The sequence below is a fragment of the Fundulus heteroclitus genome, chromosome 7 (assembly GCF_011125445.2).
Source record: "Fundulus heteroclitus isolate FHET01 chromosome 7, MU-UCD_Fhet_4.1, whole genome shotgun sequence".
Taxonomy (NCBI): domain Eukaryota; kingdom Metazoa; phylum Chordata; class Actinopteri; order Cyprinodontiformes; family Fundulidae; genus Fundulus; species Fundulus heteroclitus.
In genome coordinates, this window is record NC_046367.1 from 30,450,181 (window position 1) to 30,467,558 (window position 17,378).

General features: G+C 41.2%; 1 protein-coding gene across 13 annotated transcripts in view; it reads right to left on the reverse strand.

Annotated features, from left to right (window-relative positions):
• dip2a (disco-interacting protein 2 homolog A) overlaps nucleotides 1-17,378 on the reverse strand; it is a 65,036-nt gene that overhangs the window by 16,395 nt on the left and 31,263 nt on the right. For 4 of the 13 annotated variants that reach the window (XM_036139470.1, XM_036139464.1, XM_036139463.1 and 1 more), the window contains 9 exons: nucleotides 17,164-17,319; nucleotides 10,240-10,359; nucleotides 7,821-8,018; nucleotides 7,622-7,713; nucleotides 5,207-5,317; nucleotides 2,385-2,508; nucleotides 2,178-2,287; nucleotides 1,865-1,967; nucleotides 1,149-1,213 (listed from right to left, as the gene is read on the reverse strand). In XM_036139470.1, the coding sequence (XP_035995363.1) occupies nucleotides 1,149-1,213; nucleotides 1,865-1,967; nucleotides 2,178-2,287; nucleotides 2,385-2,508; nucleotides 5,207-5,317; nucleotides 7,622-7,713; nucleotides 7,821-8,018; nucleotides 10,240-10,359; nucleotides 17,164-17,319 (1,079 nt within the window). Of the gene's footprint in view, nucleotides 1-1,148; nucleotides 1,214-1,864; nucleotides 1,968-2,177; nucleotides 2,288-2,384; nucleotides 2,509-5,206; nucleotides 5,318-7,621; nucleotides 7,714-7,820; nucleotides 8,019-10,239; nucleotides 10,360-14,038; nucleotides 14,081-17,163; nucleotides 17,320-17,378 lie in introns of all 13 variants that reach the window. The other 9 variants (XM_036139469.1, XM_036139472.1, XM_036139468.1 and 6 more) reach the window with 6 other exon arrangements.

Here is a 17,378-nt window from a genome sequence, read left to right on the forward strand (position 1 = left end):
GCACTTAAAATAGGAACAACTCATCTCCATCATCTTATTTCAAGTGCAGGATGTCTAATTATCTTATTTTACGGGTTAAAATACTCATTCCATTGGCAGATAATCTTATTTATCTGCTCAAATCAAGGACAAATACACTAACTTTAAGAACATTTCACTTATTTTTAGATCCATTTTTGCAGTGTATCAGATCCTTCATCAGCAATTTGACAACATACTGTCTCTTTTCACCTGTACGCTAAATCTATTCTTGCTGATTTTAAGTTATATTGAAGCAGGCGAAGGCCTATTGAGCTGAGTTTTTATTTTGGGTTTATTAACACATGAACATGAAGACAACTGTAAAAAAAACTACAGCATTTCCTAAAAACAAAAACATCTGATTTGGGTTAGATGGCAGCAGAAAATTATTAAACAGATTCAAAACAAAATTTAGATGAAATATAATGTTGAACTAGAGGGCTGTGTAAACATCTGGCGGACCTGGTTTGGATGTTGTAGTACAGTTTCACATTAATCCTACAGCAGCTCTGAAACCAGGCTGCGGTTATCGCGGTTACTACTGCACCATTTTCACACAAATATCTTCCTTCCACTCAACTTCCCATTAACATGCTCGCTTAGAGAAATCTGGGAGCATCCTACATCTCTGGCTGGACCACTGTGCAATCAGACCGTGTCAAGCTAACACCTCACATCTCTGTATTACAATACTTTTCAATAATAATTCAATTTCTAGGAAACAGAATTTCAGGTTTTCATTAGTTGTTCATATTAATCAAAATGATCAGGAATAAAAGCCTGATATATAAGCACTCCGAGGGGAATAAATCTATATAAGAGATTCACTTTTTGATTTGATTGATTTAATGTTGAAGTTTGTAGTCCAACTTGTCTTATATCTTGGTCTGCTGTTCCTATTTCACTGCGATGTGCTTTCCTCCCTTTGTAATGTTATTCTGTAATGCTTTTTTTTTGTTTATGTACAGTGCTATGAATTGTCGTTACTGAAAAGTGCTTTATAAATAAACTTGCCTTGCCTTGATTTGAATTACAGAAATAACGTTTTGATGATATTCTAATTAATTTGGATGCACCTCTGTATGTAATTAATTTTCCTTACAAGGTACTTTCTAAAATCACCTTACCGTGAGGACGCCGTGCCATAATCCTGCTTCTCGTTTAAAGTCCAGAACATTGGTGATGGTCTCACCTACAGATCGAAAAGATCCAAAAAGATTAAGCCTAAATTATGAGGATAAACAATATTTGTGACATTCACTATGCAATCAAAGCCACTATTACAGCAGAAGAAAGGCGAACGAGCGCAGGAAATTAAGTTTGAGAAACAAATCTGGGGAGTGACTTCAGGCAGTCTGGAGTTATTTAGAGCAAAACTGGGACACTGGGAAGGGAGAAAATGCTTTATGTTCTTGTTCTTTTCAAGCAGTCCTGATGAAGGTCTGACAGACTGAAACACAACCAGCTGAAAGCAGCATAAATCAAAACTGTAACTACACCACAGAGGATATGTGAGCTGCTGTAAGAGGAAGGAGGAGTTTTATGATTCCAAATATATATTAAAATATGTAGCCAGTGAAAATAATCTGATTTACCTGACCTGCTGTGTCTATGGAGGAAAAAAAAATAGAGCAGTGACGGCCAATTCCCTTTTCTGACATCTACAATTTATTTTTCACAGCATTTTCCTTCAACGCAATCTAAAAATCACTGGAGATGCCTCCGCACCTCCTGACTCCACTCTCTCCCTAAAAGATCCACGTCAAAGTAATGAATAAATGATAAAGAAAGAAGAGGGACAGACGGAAGCGAAGTAACTCATGGTAAGCAGAGTGCTCCCCACCTTCGGTGTAGCCGCAGGCCTGCGTGAGGGCCTGACAGTGAGCCAGCATGGCCGAATGGGACACGGTTATCCCCATGGTGCTGCCCTCTTTGCTGGTTTTATACTGGTTTTAGATTAAAAAAAAGGAAAAAACATTCAGAAAAATGTTGACATTTATAAAGTACAGTTGCATAAAAATTGTAACTTGCTGCATTATGTAAAAAAGACGCAAATATCTTTTTCAAATTAAAATGTACAAAATCTTGTATATTCTTATATAAAATCTATTTTAATAATGCAATTGCTCTGCGGTATTTTGTTAAGCCCAACTTACTTCTATGTAAGCGATATCATTGCTGGCTTCCCGTATTGGCGGGTGCCAGTCCTTTGGCGGCTTCACAACATGTTTCCCATCCGTCACGAACCAAAGCAGCCGTGGCCAGCCTGCAGAGACGGAGACACAAAAAACAATTTTTTTTTTTCCCCCCAGCCAAACGGAAAGCAAAGCCAGCGGAAACAAAAATAAAACAACAAGTCGCACCTTTGAAAGTGGCCACCTCCCCTGTTTGAGCTTTGGGCAGGCCTTTCTGACAAGCATCAGTGGTCAGTGCCAACGTGACCCCACAGCTGCCCAACAGAAAGCCGATCTGCTGACTGCCCGCATCCTGGGACAACAAAGAGAGAGAGGGGATTTCTCACAGGTGAACCTTGGCCTACATCACAATAAACTATTAGGAAAGTCAATGCAGTTCAGAATATGCTAAAATGTTCACATTTTGTCATATTACAACTGCCAATTTCAATTTCATTAGGATTTTATGTGACAAACCAACACAAAATAAAACATATACTTTTGAAATCTGAGAAAAATGAAACAAAGAATAGTGTCCTCCAGTATTGATCCCCCTTTACTCTATTACCCAGAAATAAAAAAAAAGTGTAATTTGACCTGAGAGGATTGTTGGAGAACATTAGTGAACAGAAAGCATCATAAAGACCAAGACACACACTGGCTAGGTCAGGGAGAACGATGTGGAGAAGTTTAAAGCAGTGTTAGGTTACATCCCAATCTTTGAACGTCTCACAGAGCTCTGCACTGCGAAAAAAAGGAACTAAAAATAAGTAAAATGTTCTTAAAATTAGTGCATTTGTCCTTGACTTGAGCAGGTTAATAAGATGACTTGCCAATGGAATAAGATTTTTGCACTTAAAATAGGAACAACTCATCTCCATCATCTTATTTCAAGTGCTGGATGTCTAATTATCTTATTTTAGGGGACAAAATACTCATTCCACTGGCAGACAATCCTATTTACCTGCTCAAATTAAGGACAAATACACTAACTTTAAGAACATTTTACTTATTTTAGATCCAATTTTGCAGTGTGTTCAGTCCATCTTCAGAAAATGGAGCAAACCTACCGTGATATGCCCGTCTATCTAAACCAATAAGACAGGCAAGGAGAGCGTAAATCAGAGAAGCAGCCAAGAGGCTCACAATAACCGGGGAGCAGCTGCGGAGCTCCGTTGCTCAGGCTGAAGACTTTGTCAAGAGGAAATACACTAGCTGGTAGCTTCATAAACTGACTTTACGGAACAGTGGCAAGATAAAAGTCACTGCTGAATGTCATTGAAAGTCCCATTTGAAGTTTTTAACACAAGACATGCCTTTTCTTAAGCAGGGACATGGAAGCGAGTCAGAGTTGGTGGTAAGGTATAGAGGATATAAATACATTCCAATTCCTGCTGAAAACACTGCAAACACGGGACTTAAAATAAGTAAAATGTTCTTAAAATTAGTGTATTTGTCCTTGATTTGAGCAGGTAATTAAGATGATTTGCCAATGGAATAAGATTTTTGCACTTAAAATAGGAACAACTCATCTCCATCGTCTTTTTTCAAGTGCGGGATGTCTAATTATCTTATTTTAGGGGTCAAAATACTAATTCCGTTGGCAAATAATCTTATTCACCTGCTCAAATCAAGGACAAATACACTAACTTTAAGAACATTTTACTTATTTTTAGATCCGTTTTTTGCAGTGAACCTGTCAGAGGCTGCAAAAGAGGTGCAGGATCTCCTTTCCGGCAGAACAACAATCCCAAACATGTACCATGTGAAGTGATTTAGGTCAAAGCATGTTCACGTGTTGGAATTAGCAGGTCAAAGACCTCGGAAGCTCTGCGTTAAATCTGACTAGGCTTGGGCTGCTTTGCGAAGAAGAATGAGAAAAAAGTTTTCCGTCCCTAGACGTGCAGAGCTGGTAAAGACAAACCCCGAGAGACCTGCAGCTCTGACTGCAGAGAAACACGTTTCCACATCTACATTATTGACTCAGACAGGCTGAATACAAATGCAACCCGCTCTTTTCCTCCCGCTTTACCTTTATGCATCGCTTTTGTGTCCATCAAATGACACCCCGACAACACAGACTGAAGTTCACTGATGCCTTATAGCAAGAAAAAACATGAAAAGGTTCAAGGGGTGTGAATACTTTTGGGAAAACATTGCGCGCGTCAAGCAGAACGCCAAACGCTCCCCGAACGGAGAGAAGGGCATTAAGCCATACAGACGAATAAAAGCAGCAGCAGGTATGCAGGCAGAGTGACAGCCAGTCACTATTAAAAAAACTCCACCGCTGTGCATCAGACGCAGATCGTGGCACGAATGAAGCCCATGATCCGACACGCACTCCCTCATATTAGATTGGCTCTGCGAATTATCTTAGCGCGAGACTCATGCTGGGGAGAACGCACCGCTCCGAGGAGGTAAAGGAGTGGGAGACAGCAATGAGGAGAAAGGAAGAACGGGGAGAATGTGGAAATACTGACGGAGGGGTGACAAAGAGGGGAGGAAGAGTGATCGGCGCTGTCAGAATGAGCCGATGAGGTTCTGACTCCTGAGCCAGCGATCTAATATTTTGACTATAATTACTCATCCTTTCACCCCACGCAGCTCTCATTGATTACAGCAGAGGCTGTGCCAACAGCATGCTTATAAAGGCAATCAAGAACCCCCAATTACTATTCATCCAGCGTAGCTAATGGGGGTGAATTTAGCAAGGTGTGTGCTGATGAGCGAGCTGAAATGGCAGCGCATTACAGCGATCTGTAAGCAAACATGTCAGACAGGGCTGCTGCTGTTGGGGTGAGATTATGATACATAACGAGAAGCTGCACGCTCCTTAGCTGCCTTTATGAATCAAATAAAGGAGAGATACTTCGACTGCAGGGCAGGGCGCATCCAGGCTTCTTCGTGTCCAGCAGGGGTCAGCGCTGATTTGCAAAGATAGGGAGGAAAAAAACCAAAAAAAAAACCTCAAAACTCAAACCCCAGAGGTTGCGTTTGTGTTTTGACGTTACCTTTCTGGTCAGCGGTACTTCGATAGGCACGGGTACCAGCTCCGCCAGGAGACAGCCGAAGAAGGCCACCATGAACATCACTGGGTCGCTGTTGGGGAAAACGAGCGCAACCTGACGGGGGAGTCAAACACAGCGTCGGGGTTAGAGCTTGAATGTAACGCTGACGATCAGTGTCACCCCATCACAATGACTTGCAATACTATACACACCCTGTTAACTTTTACAAAATGTTTCACGTTAGAACCACAAACCTCTATGTGTTTGTTATGTTTGTATTTGAAGTGGTGCAAAATTGTCAAGTGGAAGGAAAATGATACATGGTTCTCAGTTTTTTTTTGTTTTTTTACAACTTTAAAATTGTGACATGCATCTGTATTCACCCCCCCCCCCCATAAATCAATACTTTGCAGAACCACCTTTTGCTTCAACTTACAGCTCCAAGTCTTGTTGTCTCTACCAGCTTTAGACATCTAGAGGCTAACATTTCTGCTCATTCTTTGCAAAATAGCTCAAACTCAGCCACACTGGATGCTGGAGAGCCTGTGAGCAACAATCTCTTTTAGCTCAGATTCTAAATTGGATTTAGGCGTGGACTTTGACTAGGCCATTCTAGCACATGAGGATGCAATGCTCTAAACCCTGCCATTGTAACTCTGGCTCAATGTTTAGAGCTTTTGTCCTGCTGGAGGGTGAACCTCGGTTTTCAGTCTTTTTCAGCCTCCTGCATTTAGCTCCATCTATCTAATCAGCTTTGAACAGCGACCCAGTACCTGGTGAATAATAACTATCCTTGTTTCACGCATGGGTACAGTGTGTTCAACATTTTTTTTTCAGGCACATTTACTTATTTAAAAAGTTAAGTTTCTGCTGTGTTCCTGCTAGTGCTTAAGGCAAACTACAAACAGGACTTAGCAGTAGTCTCGTTAAACAAGGACTTTCTTCGTATCACGAGTGTAAAAAAGACCAAATATGTGGAGTGTACAACTAATAATTGCCGGATTGTCCATGAATCTCTGCAGCACATCCAGAGATACCATGCCACCTTGTGGCTGCCTCTCTGATTAATGCTCTCCTTGACTGGCCTGTCAGTGTACAGTAGGTCGATGGCAAGTAGGTTTGCAGTTTCCACTTTTTTTTTTTTTGCTGTTTCCATTTTCAAGTGATGAACTGAAAAGAGCTCAGTGAAAAATTTCAAGCTCCAGATATAGTTTTGTAACCTATTCCTGGTTCAATGTTCTCCACGTTACCCCAGACCTCTCTGCTGTGCTCCTGGGTCTTCACGGGGCTGTTTGGTCAATAAAGCTCGCTAATAAATTCACAGAAAAACTTCATTTATACTAAGACTTTATTACACACAGGTTTATTCTACAGTGTTTAGGTGCAAGTAGGCGACTTCCCACGGAAGTTGATTTAACTGGATTTTATTTAGAGGACATAAAGTAAAGGGGGTTGAACCAAATGCATGTCACATTAGATTTTTACTGGTGAAGATTCTCAGTCATCCAGGTCATGGTCATTCCAAAAAAGGTAAAAAAACAAAGCAACTGGACTTGTTTTCTGTAGTTGAAGACGTTTCGTTTCCTCTCCAGGAAGCTTTCTCAATTCTGCTGGCTTAATGTCTTTAACGACCACCCATTACTAAGGGGTGGACCTGTTTCGGTTGTATTTGCATGTTATCTAAACCATTACAAGGCCTTTGTTTGGACAGTAGTATAAAGCTTGGTACTCCACATTACTCCAGATTTTTTGAATTGAGAAAGTTTCCTGGAGAGGAAGCGAAACGTCTTCAACTACGGAAAACAAGTCCAGTTGCTTTGTGTTTTACTTTTTTTGGAATTAGATTTTTACTTAAAACTAAAAAAAAAAAATTCCACTTCACAAATGTGCACTAAATTGCCTTTGCCTGTCACCTAAAATCCCAAAAAACTCCACTGAGGTTTGCGATCGTCATATGACAAGCTGTGAGAGAGTTGAATGGAGTGTGAATACTTTTTTACGAGGCACGTTGCACCACAGACCTTTGATGTGCATTCAACAATTTATGAAATGGGCTTGATTTCTCCGGCGGAGAAAAAAGCCAACATCATAAACGTCTAATAAATATTAAAGTTACGGTTGGCAGCTGATATGCTTCGTTAAACACAACGATTGGAAGCAGGAGAAACACCCAACCGGTGTTTATTTGAGGTTTGGCATTTGTTTCGGCATAAACCCCAAGAAACGCCATCTTTCCAACACTGCATTCAGCTTGGAGACGCATGTATGCTGAAAGGTTGAAATAACCCCTCCGATTGCCAAGATTAGCCGTGGCATTCCATGCTCATCTGATACATTAGCTATTTCACGCAGATGTGGCTGGATAAACATCTTGCCGTCTTATCGAAAACGAGCACATATTCGGATCTCATGACTTACTCTGTCTCCGGGCATTAGCAGAGGCTCGTTCCTGCTGCTCAGCTTGTTTAGCAACGTGTAGGCCAGTTTCTGACTGCGGGTCCACAGTTTACCTGCAGGAATTAAGGGGCGCACCGTCACATATATCCGAGGCACGGCTTTATAAGCGGGGCTCGTAGAGTTTTACGTTCGCTGTTACGCACGCTAGGATTACACCTACCGTAGGTGAGCGTGTAGACGGGCTTGCCAGCGTTGTCGAGTGCTGTCAGGCAGGGGCTCTTCGGATGAGTGCTGCCCCACCTGTGCAGGGCTGCTGGCAAAGAAGGAGGCCAGTTGGTGACCACCCCGAGCGGCTCTCCTTCCAGGGGGCTCATCTGCTGGCCTTCTGGCCTGGGCTGGTTGGGATCAGGCTGCTGGACTAAAAACAGAGAGAGGGGCATCTTTCTAAAAGGGTGGATTCGTGGATATTCAGGGTATCAGAGCAAAACTAGGCCCTGGGCCCTGTTTTCATATCATATCTATTTCATATCAACCATGGTAAGAGAATAACAGATGGGATTAAAAGACAATGTGAGCAGGGAATGCAGGAGGAAAATGTTTAATGACCCTTTTTTTTATCCTTCTAAGCTTTTAACAAAAAAAAAAGAAGAAAAAAGAAACCAGTTCAATTCAATTCCACTGGCCAGTAAAAATCAGAGCTTTTAAAAAGAATTTGCAGGTTAGGTTTCTTCCCAATAAAACTGTTTTGTTGGGAACAAAACATGTTCAGCCTTCTTCCGTTTCGCCGCTCTGTGTGTTTTTCTGCTCACGGCGAGCCGACCACCACAGCCTCCGAGCCAGAACCAGCCAGGCTTTACAAATACCTGCTGATGAGTTGCCGCTCCTGCTAGATTTTCATCTAGACAATGTTTATTCAGAGTGGCAGAGGACCACCCAAAATACACCAGCCCAGGCTGGAATGTAGGAAATAGTTGGACAGGGCTGGTCGACTGTGTTCACTCATTCTTGTTGCCAAGTAAATCCTTCGTGCAGGGTCATTTCAACTGCACACAAAAGCTAAAGACTGATGAAAAAGTGCATCATGTGCCTTAATTTGAGACCCAGAAGGCATGACTCGACTTCAGGGACCTTTTCTATAAACCTGTGTAGCTGTCTCGGGTCATCCTTTAACCCCTTGCCCTTTGTTTCCGCTGCATCCACCAAGGTAGAAATTTACCCAGGAATCCACTGTGGTAAGCGTAAGTACTGTTGATGCTACCCTGAACCAACCAGGCGTAGCTTTGCGGAGGAGAGAATGTCAAACATTTCCAACTGCCTAAATATATTTAGCATAATATTTCAGTCGTCACTCTATAAACTTGTATTTCTTTAAAGGGCATGCTGAGCCCAAAAACAAAAACCTTGCAAGTAATCATAAATAAATCAAAATAGGCCCTTCCGTTGTTTTTCCAAAGAGGATGAGTACATTTGTACAAAAAGAGCCATTTTATTACAGCCACTAAAGCTGAAGGCTTCGCTCTGCTGTATTTGGTCTGAAACGACACTGTCTGGAAATCTCTGACGGGCAACAAGAGAACTAATTATTTCCTTGGCAATAGAGACCCTTTAACAGGCATATGTCGAATGGATGCATGGCCGCATCTTGGCGACACAGAAAAATAATGGAGTGAGCACTTTTGTTCACAAAAGATGATCTCTGAAGGCAATGCTGATGAGCTTCGTGGAGGCAAACGGATGTAAAGGATGGATCTTTCCTCAGCCAGCCTGTTGGATCATAAAACAACTTGAATCTTGGATTTAAAAGAAGCAACGACACAAAACTGTGGGAGGGAAACACAAGATGGTTCATGCCAATACCAGGAGAGATATGCAACTCAAGCAGGAGGTGAACAGCCAGACCACCAAGAGGAGCTGTTTGTGAGCATAAGGTTTATAAAGTAAAAGAAATGCTTTCTTCGACAGCAGCATTTACCTTTTTGCATCCTCAGTCAATACTAAATCTCTGCTGATGTCCACAGAGGGTGTTGAATTAATGATAATTAGCTTGGCAGCTGGAGTCTGACTATAAATCAGTATTCATAGACACAGCCTTTGGGAGGAATGTGCTGATGCATCCCTGTTTATATCGCAGCAACAATGCTGGTCAGAAGTGGAGCAGAAATTATGTCAATACTGCCAGACTTTTAGTGTTAGAAATGATTGCTTTTTTTTCACAAGTCAATTCAAGATGGAGACTTTACTCCCACTACTCCTGCCTCCCATGTGGATATTGTTTTATGCACGGATGTCCAGGTTTGCAGTAAATTTGGCTGCATTTCTGGACGACTAGTGCTACATTTTCTTTATTTTTTTTCTGCAAGCAGTAGCTATGGTAGGAGCAAGCTTCTCAATAAGTGTTATATGCTTCTCTGTTGTCATTCAGAACCAAAGAGTCCAGGACATAAGGAGTTCGAAAAAGGTTTTGGAGGATAGGAGTTTCAGGGATACAGAAAATACGTTAAGTGAGGTGACATTGAGGACTAGAGATGCAAAAATGACTAAAGAATTATAGATCAAGAGTCAAATTGATACGCTGGGAATAATAGTTTTTCAAGATGTGTTGGGTTAGTATTGGAAACAATTCCTTAAGGTCATCTTACCATCTAAAAGCTCCTCGAAGTCGTCAACAAAGAACTCACGCAATGGTGGACGCTTTGGTCTCTTTAATGTATTGAGCAGCTGCTGGATTTTGTTGGAGACACGACTGTTGACAGGAACACCTATAAAATGAGTTTGGAGGGAGTGAAAGGTAAGAAGCGAGGGGAGACGTAAACATGGCAAAAACAGAAATAGTGTGGGGAAAAACAAGCATGAAATACATAAACGAGGAGGGACATCGCAGCGCAGGCACGTGTAGATGGGGAGATTGATGCGGTAATGAGAAGAGGACAGATAGAAGAAAAGGTCAGCGTGGTGGTATGGGGCAATTTTAAAGGACAATGAGCTGTCACACTGTGGCATGACAACCAAACAGAGGACCACAAGGTCCTTCAACAGACACCTGGAGGTCAGACGTTCAGCCTGGATCCTCTAAGAATCACAAGCAAACCTCACAAAATATGTGGCAACAGAGAGCCGCCTCGCCTGCTGCCTAGCAACAAAGATGTCTTCTCTGCGGCATCTAAATGATAAAATATCTGTAAAGGTCTCCTTATCACACGCACTGCAACAGATCAGAATCAGTAGAGGATAACATCATGAGTTCAAATAATAAATACAGTCACATGCAGGGTTTTTGTGCTCCATACACGGCACGACCTTTGCAACATGATGAGGTAGCAGAAAAAGCAAAGAATCACAGACTCTGAATACAAATGAAAGCCAATGTCCTCTTAGGTTTTATTTATACACTGCTTAGTCTCAGACTAGATTAACCAGACAATATGTTCACCATTCGATTTCACCCTTAAATTATGAAAAGGGGGCCTTTGTCAGACATTCCAGACGGCCACAGGAGCTGAAAGCCACAGCTGTACGCAGCATGCTGCATCTATCTTACAATAAAAGGCCTGAGTAAGACAGATGCTGCCTCCTTATGTGGGCAAGTATGCAATGGGAGTTAATGAGCGGGGGTCAGCAGCAGCCCTGATTGGCCAATTAGGAAGTCCCCAGATGCACACGGGACATAAATCCCATCAATTAATGAGCCCTGATCACTAATATCACTGCTAAGTGGGACCCATCTATTAAAGCGCTATAATTAATCTGTATATGATCTTGATAATTTATGATTAAAAAACTGGTTTTGACTTAGAGTAAAGAAAAATGTCACATCCTATTATAGGAAAAAATCGCCTTTTACTGGATAAGCTAACATACCTAAGTTTAATAAAGATATATTTAATGAATAAAGCACGTGTTCTGCTGTATTTCAATTACTACTAACAAACCCCACACCTAAACTAACATGTGTTACTTCCATCTGTGAAAACTTTCCGAGTTCCTGACCCTGTCTGCGGGTCGGAGCCACAAGATTGTTCCAACCACTTCTGACACAAAAATGGCACATAAATGCAGAGTTTCATTTTCTCTCTATTGGTCGGTGCAGTTAGGTTTCCTAGTTTTCACTGTGTATTCAGAAGTTGATGTATTTGATGTAGACTATTTTCAGCCAAGGATAACAGTAATTGGATAGGATGTAGTACATATTAGAATAACTGCAGTGCCTCAGGTCGTAATTACAATGCATTGCTCTAATTCTGAAATGTTGATCATGCCTTCAATTGAGGTCAATTGCACAAATAGTAGAAAGTTTCCAAATTTTGGCAGTAGCTCTTAGTTTCAGACAAAGTCTGAACAGATGTTAAAATAACCCCATCTTTGAAACCTGTACGTCACATAGAACAGGAAAATAGGATCAAAATGGACACATTTTGGAACCAACCGTAAAGATTATTAATTTTTTTAACAAAATCAGTGGTGCCCCAATTCAGGGGACCCCTGCTTTTAATACCTTGCTCCCCTTTTTTGTCAAAAGGACATCACTTATCAAGGTTGGGGTACATAGAGAGAGGGATCTTTGACCATTTCGCTTAATAAAATCCTTCCAGATCACCCAGAGTATATCATGTATAATAGCATGTGTCAAACTCAAGGCCCGCGGGCCGAATCCGGCCAGTGAAGTTAATTTATCCGGCCCCCAAGAGCCTAAAAAGGCATATCACGTCATACAGTAGAGGCATATATCCGTTTAAAGTGTATTAAGAGGCTAAAACTGTGCCTCCTTTAGTGAATGTTGATTTATTTAACTGTATATTAACAGCATCCTGCCACTAGATGTCAATTTTCCTACAACAAACTAAAACAACCCAGAACAAGTGATGCAGAATGATGAGAATTTAAAGTGTAACTTGCCCCAACATCAACATTTTTTGGTTTTCTTTGCAGATAAATTGTTCAAATGGGGCCTAAGGGTGCTAAGTGTATACTACAGTGAATTTCTTTTACATTTTTGTGTCCACTGGAATGAAATTATTAAATCAAAAGGGTGATCTATACAGGTGCAGCCGACCCTTTTAATGATTTCATGATGCCAAAGTGGCTCAATATAGAAATGAGTTGGGCACCCCTGTGTAAGAGGCTGTACAGTATTATGTGTCACTAGTTTTATGAAATACAACCCGTGAAAAGTGCTAATAAACAGTTTATTCCTGCAACCTTCACTATGATTTCATACACAAGAGCCATGTTGGATTCTGGATTTGAGTCCACTCATCGACGGCTGATTTTCCCAGTCTACGTTCCAGCAGGTTTTACCTGAGGGCTTTTATATTAGGGGCTTTACTCACGAATGGGAGCTGGGTAAGTCTGAGGAGGATGCACCATAAGTCACATGTGTTCAAAGCAAAGGATGAGGGTTAATTTCCCAGTAGAATGAGCAGACGCCACATGACAGAAAGAACATCTTTTTGACTTCTCTCCTAAATAATCTTCTGGCATGCAGACGGCATCTAAAGGTCATTATGGAGACCAGGTTTTGAAGATTTTATTTTCCTTCTTTACCCTACTATGCACTGTGCATAGTGGAAACATAAATATGGATCCTCATCTGGCGTAGTGATTCATATAAACATGTCACATTTCATATTTAAATCATATATAAATCAATCATCACAAAATGTCTATAATTAAGTCAGAAAGCTGCTGAAAACTAAGAGGAAGTTCAATGTAAAGAATAAACGCAATAAACAATTCATAGTAACATTTATTAAAAGGATTATTAGGGGTAGCAATATTTGTGCCACATATGATTTCATTAATAGCAACAAAACTTTTTGTATTTGGATTTTCTCCCTCTCTGCTGAATACATTTTCTAGTTTCAGATTATGCTAATTAAAAAAAAAAGGATTAATTTAACTTTAGGCTGCTTCCCAAACTTAAGCAGGGATGCAGACAGATTTCACCGCGCATACAGCCGAACTCACGGTGCGGCTGGTGAATGAGTCAGTTTTAAAAATGGAAGCAGTGACTGACAGCCGCCGTCGATGAAGCGTCTGTGTAGCTGCAGGCTAACCGGCTGGTGTTACGCGGTGCCGTGAAAAAACATCTCTGGGCAGCTCTGGGTTTTTGTCACTTTGAGATTAGAAACCAGCACGACGACATGTTAAACATTCACGAGGCCAGATGAGCGACGACACCTGTTTACTCTGTCTTCAACTCTGAGAACAGTCGGGTTAGATTAGACGACGCTAAACAAAAACAAAAAATAAAGAAAAACACTCAAGCCAGCAAACACTTTGCCCAACATCACTGTAGGTTATCAAATACTTTCACAAAACAAAGCAGCAGCCTAACAGCAGAGGCGAAGGCAGAACCACACACACACACGCATCGATGCACACGCAGCGTAGCGCACATACACCAGACTGCCACAGAGCTGGAGGAACAATTATAAATACCATCCATTAAAGCCAGGGATCCTTCACCTCCCCACTCACAGCCTGGAGGAGAGACATATCAGTGTGTCAATGAAACAACCCCACCAAGCATCTGCGTTTGTGTGTGAGAGCAATCCATCAGCTGCTTCGCAGAGGTCAGACTGAGTTACCAAACAACAGCAGGAGAAACCATGACACTGAATGCATCGTGTAAATCCACTGATTTGAACAACGCCCTTCACTGCTAAGCATCAGGTAGCTAGGTTGTTGTTTAGTATCTGTTAGCAGATATTCTGCATTCAGTTCGGCTCTGCTGAGTTTGAGCTGCAGTCTTCAGGCTGCCATGTAATTAAAATGTTGATGAATGACTAAAGGAAGGAAAGAAAAGAATGACAGGGGGATGATGGGTCCACTTTTTACTGTTTGACAGGGCTTTCATTTTCTAAACAATACATTGTTTTTTTTTTTTTTTATTTGACTCCAATCTCTTTGTTTTCGTTTAAAATCTGGTCATGTAAATATTAATATATATCCTAAAACACTGCAATAATATTAAGTATAGGCTACAGCGTCCAAATAATAAACTATATTTCATCCATTACACAGAAACCTCCCTCATCAGGAAGTAGCATTGGTGTATCTGAAAGTGCCTTTAAAGAAGTCTTAAAATATTTTTTCACATTTTGCCACATTACAAACACAACACTCAAGCCACATTTTACTGGGATATTATTTAACAGACAAACCAATTGTGAAGTTAAAGAACATTTTTTTTTTAATTAGTGTTAATAACAAGGCCCATTGTAACTCTGGAGGATCCACAGAGATCCAGAGCTGAGGTAAGATGATTTATCAGCAGGACAACTAATAGTTGGGTTCTCCACAAATACCCATGAAAAGTCTTGTCTGGATTTTTCTATAATCCTCACAGGCCACACAAACATGTAGAAAAGAGTGCTCTGGGCAGAAGAGATAAAGCTTAAAATGCTTGGCTTCTACAAAAAAACAATTTGTGTGTAGTGGAAAAACTCCCTACACTGCAAAAACAGAACTAGAAATAAGTACAATTTACTTGAAATTAGTGTATTTGTCCTTGATTTGAGCAGATAAATGAGATTATCTGCCAATGGAAAGAGTAATTTTACCCTTAAAATAAGATAATTACATATACTGCACTTAAAATAAGTTGATGGAGATGATTTCTTCCTATTTTAAGTGCAAAAATCTTATTCCATTGGCAGATTATCTTATTCCTGCTCAAACAAAGTACAAATACACTCGTTTCAAGAAACCTTTAACTTACTTTTAGTTCTGTTTTTGCAGTGTAATGTGAAACATAGTAGTGACAGCATCATGCTGTGGGGATGGGTAAATGACTGAATGTGTCACAATTTGGGTTTTGTTTTGGTGTTATTCTGATCTCTTTATTTTACCGGTTCATCAGCCAGCTCACTTCACATCGCAGCCACTACCCTATCAGTTTGTTTGTCACTCACCTGTCACCTGTCACCAACCAATTAGTTCGGTTCACTTTCAGTCGCCATCCTTCCTTTGATTACTTTCATCTGTTTCCTGTAATTAGTTTTCTACTCCGTTCACCTGTTCACTCCCCTATTTATGCCTGCCCTTGTTCATTGCTCGGTGCCAGATTATTACAAGCCATTCGGTGAGTCTTATTCAGCGTTCATGTTTCTTTATTGAGCTGTTGATTCTGACCCAATTTTGCCTCTGGATATTCTGAGCCAGCCTGACCCCTGTATTACCCGTTTTTTCCTGCCTGATCGGACTACCTGCCCATTTTTGCCTGACCCCCGCCTGTTCTGATTGCCTGCCTTTGTTGCCTGATCCGGTTGTGTTTCTGGACTTTCTGAGCTTGTCTGTTGATTAAGCCTGCCCACAACCGAACTTGGATCTGTTTCCCGACTCAGAACCCGGATTCTGCTCTGGACTGTCCTGCACTTCTGATTCCCTGGTTTTTGACTTAGGACTGTTAGCGTCCACAAACTCTGTCTTATCCTGCTCATCATACTGCCTGCCTGTTATTCAGTTGTCTTAAATCATAGACCTCTATTTGTCTGGTTTGAATTCTGGGTCCGTATTTTCCGTTCATTACAGAATGTGGTGTGAAGCTCTGGACTTGATAAAGCGCTACACAAGTACAGACCAGTTACCATTTTCTCTGCAGAGACATAAATTGTTGGTCAGAGGTTTTAGACTAAAGCAAAGGTTCACCATTTAGCAGGGCAAAGACCTTCAATATACTGACAGAGATCCTGTGGGATAGTTTGGATCTTAACACATTTGTGCATTAGAATGGTCCAGTTAAAGTGAAAACATCATTCTTGGGAATCTGTGGCAAGACTTGAAACTTCATGTTTACAGATGTTTTCCATCCAATCTTTGACTGATCCTGAGGTACATTCCAAACACAAATGGGCAAAAATATGTTCAGTCTCCAGCTTGGCATGGCAAAGCTGGAGACTGAAAACGTGGTTCTACAAAGCATTAACTGAGGGAGGCTGAATCCAAAGCATAATACTACTACTACTACTACTACTACTACTAGTACTAATAATAATAATAATAATAATAATAATAATAATAATAATAAGCTCTACTTTGGGTTGGTCTGTCAGATACAATTCCAGCAAAATACATTGAATATTGTTGTTGTGAGATAGCAAAATGTGGAAAAATTAAAGGGCTTTGAATGTTTTAGCAACGCATATTTAATCAACATATCTAAACGTCAACATTAGTGAGGCTTAGTGCATACAAGACTAATCTGTATAATTAGCTACTCTTGCATAACGTTATTATTTTCTATTTAAAGCACTGACTCAGTTCCAATTGACAAAGAATTAGCACAAATTCCCTTAATTGTCTATTCAAAAAGAAATGATTTCCTCCATCTAATAATCATAACTATCTCTGCTGAGTCATTAGCAACAATATTTGCAGATAAAATCATTGTGACTTTTTCGCAGGGGTTGGAGGCGCTGTAACCATGGTAAAGCGAGAGGGTCGGTTGGCGGGGTCAGTTGTGCCCGTCAGAAAGGCCGACGGATCGGGGACTGGACAGAGGGACAGACGGCAGGGGGGAGGTGTGTGTGTGTGTGTGTGTGGCTGAGGAGAAGGAAACTCACCATCTGCGGTCTCCATCATGCTGGCGTGGTGGTTGTAGCTGCGGGAAGCTCCTCGCAGCGAGCCCACCTGGGGCCGCTCCAGGTGAATGGAGGAGCGCTCGGATAGCCCCGTCACGTCGGGGGGCGCTGAGTGGTTATCTGTGATGAGCGGGGTGTCTGGGGTTAAAAGGTCAGGCCTTACTTTGGGCTGTCGTCATAAAACATTCTGCTCTCTC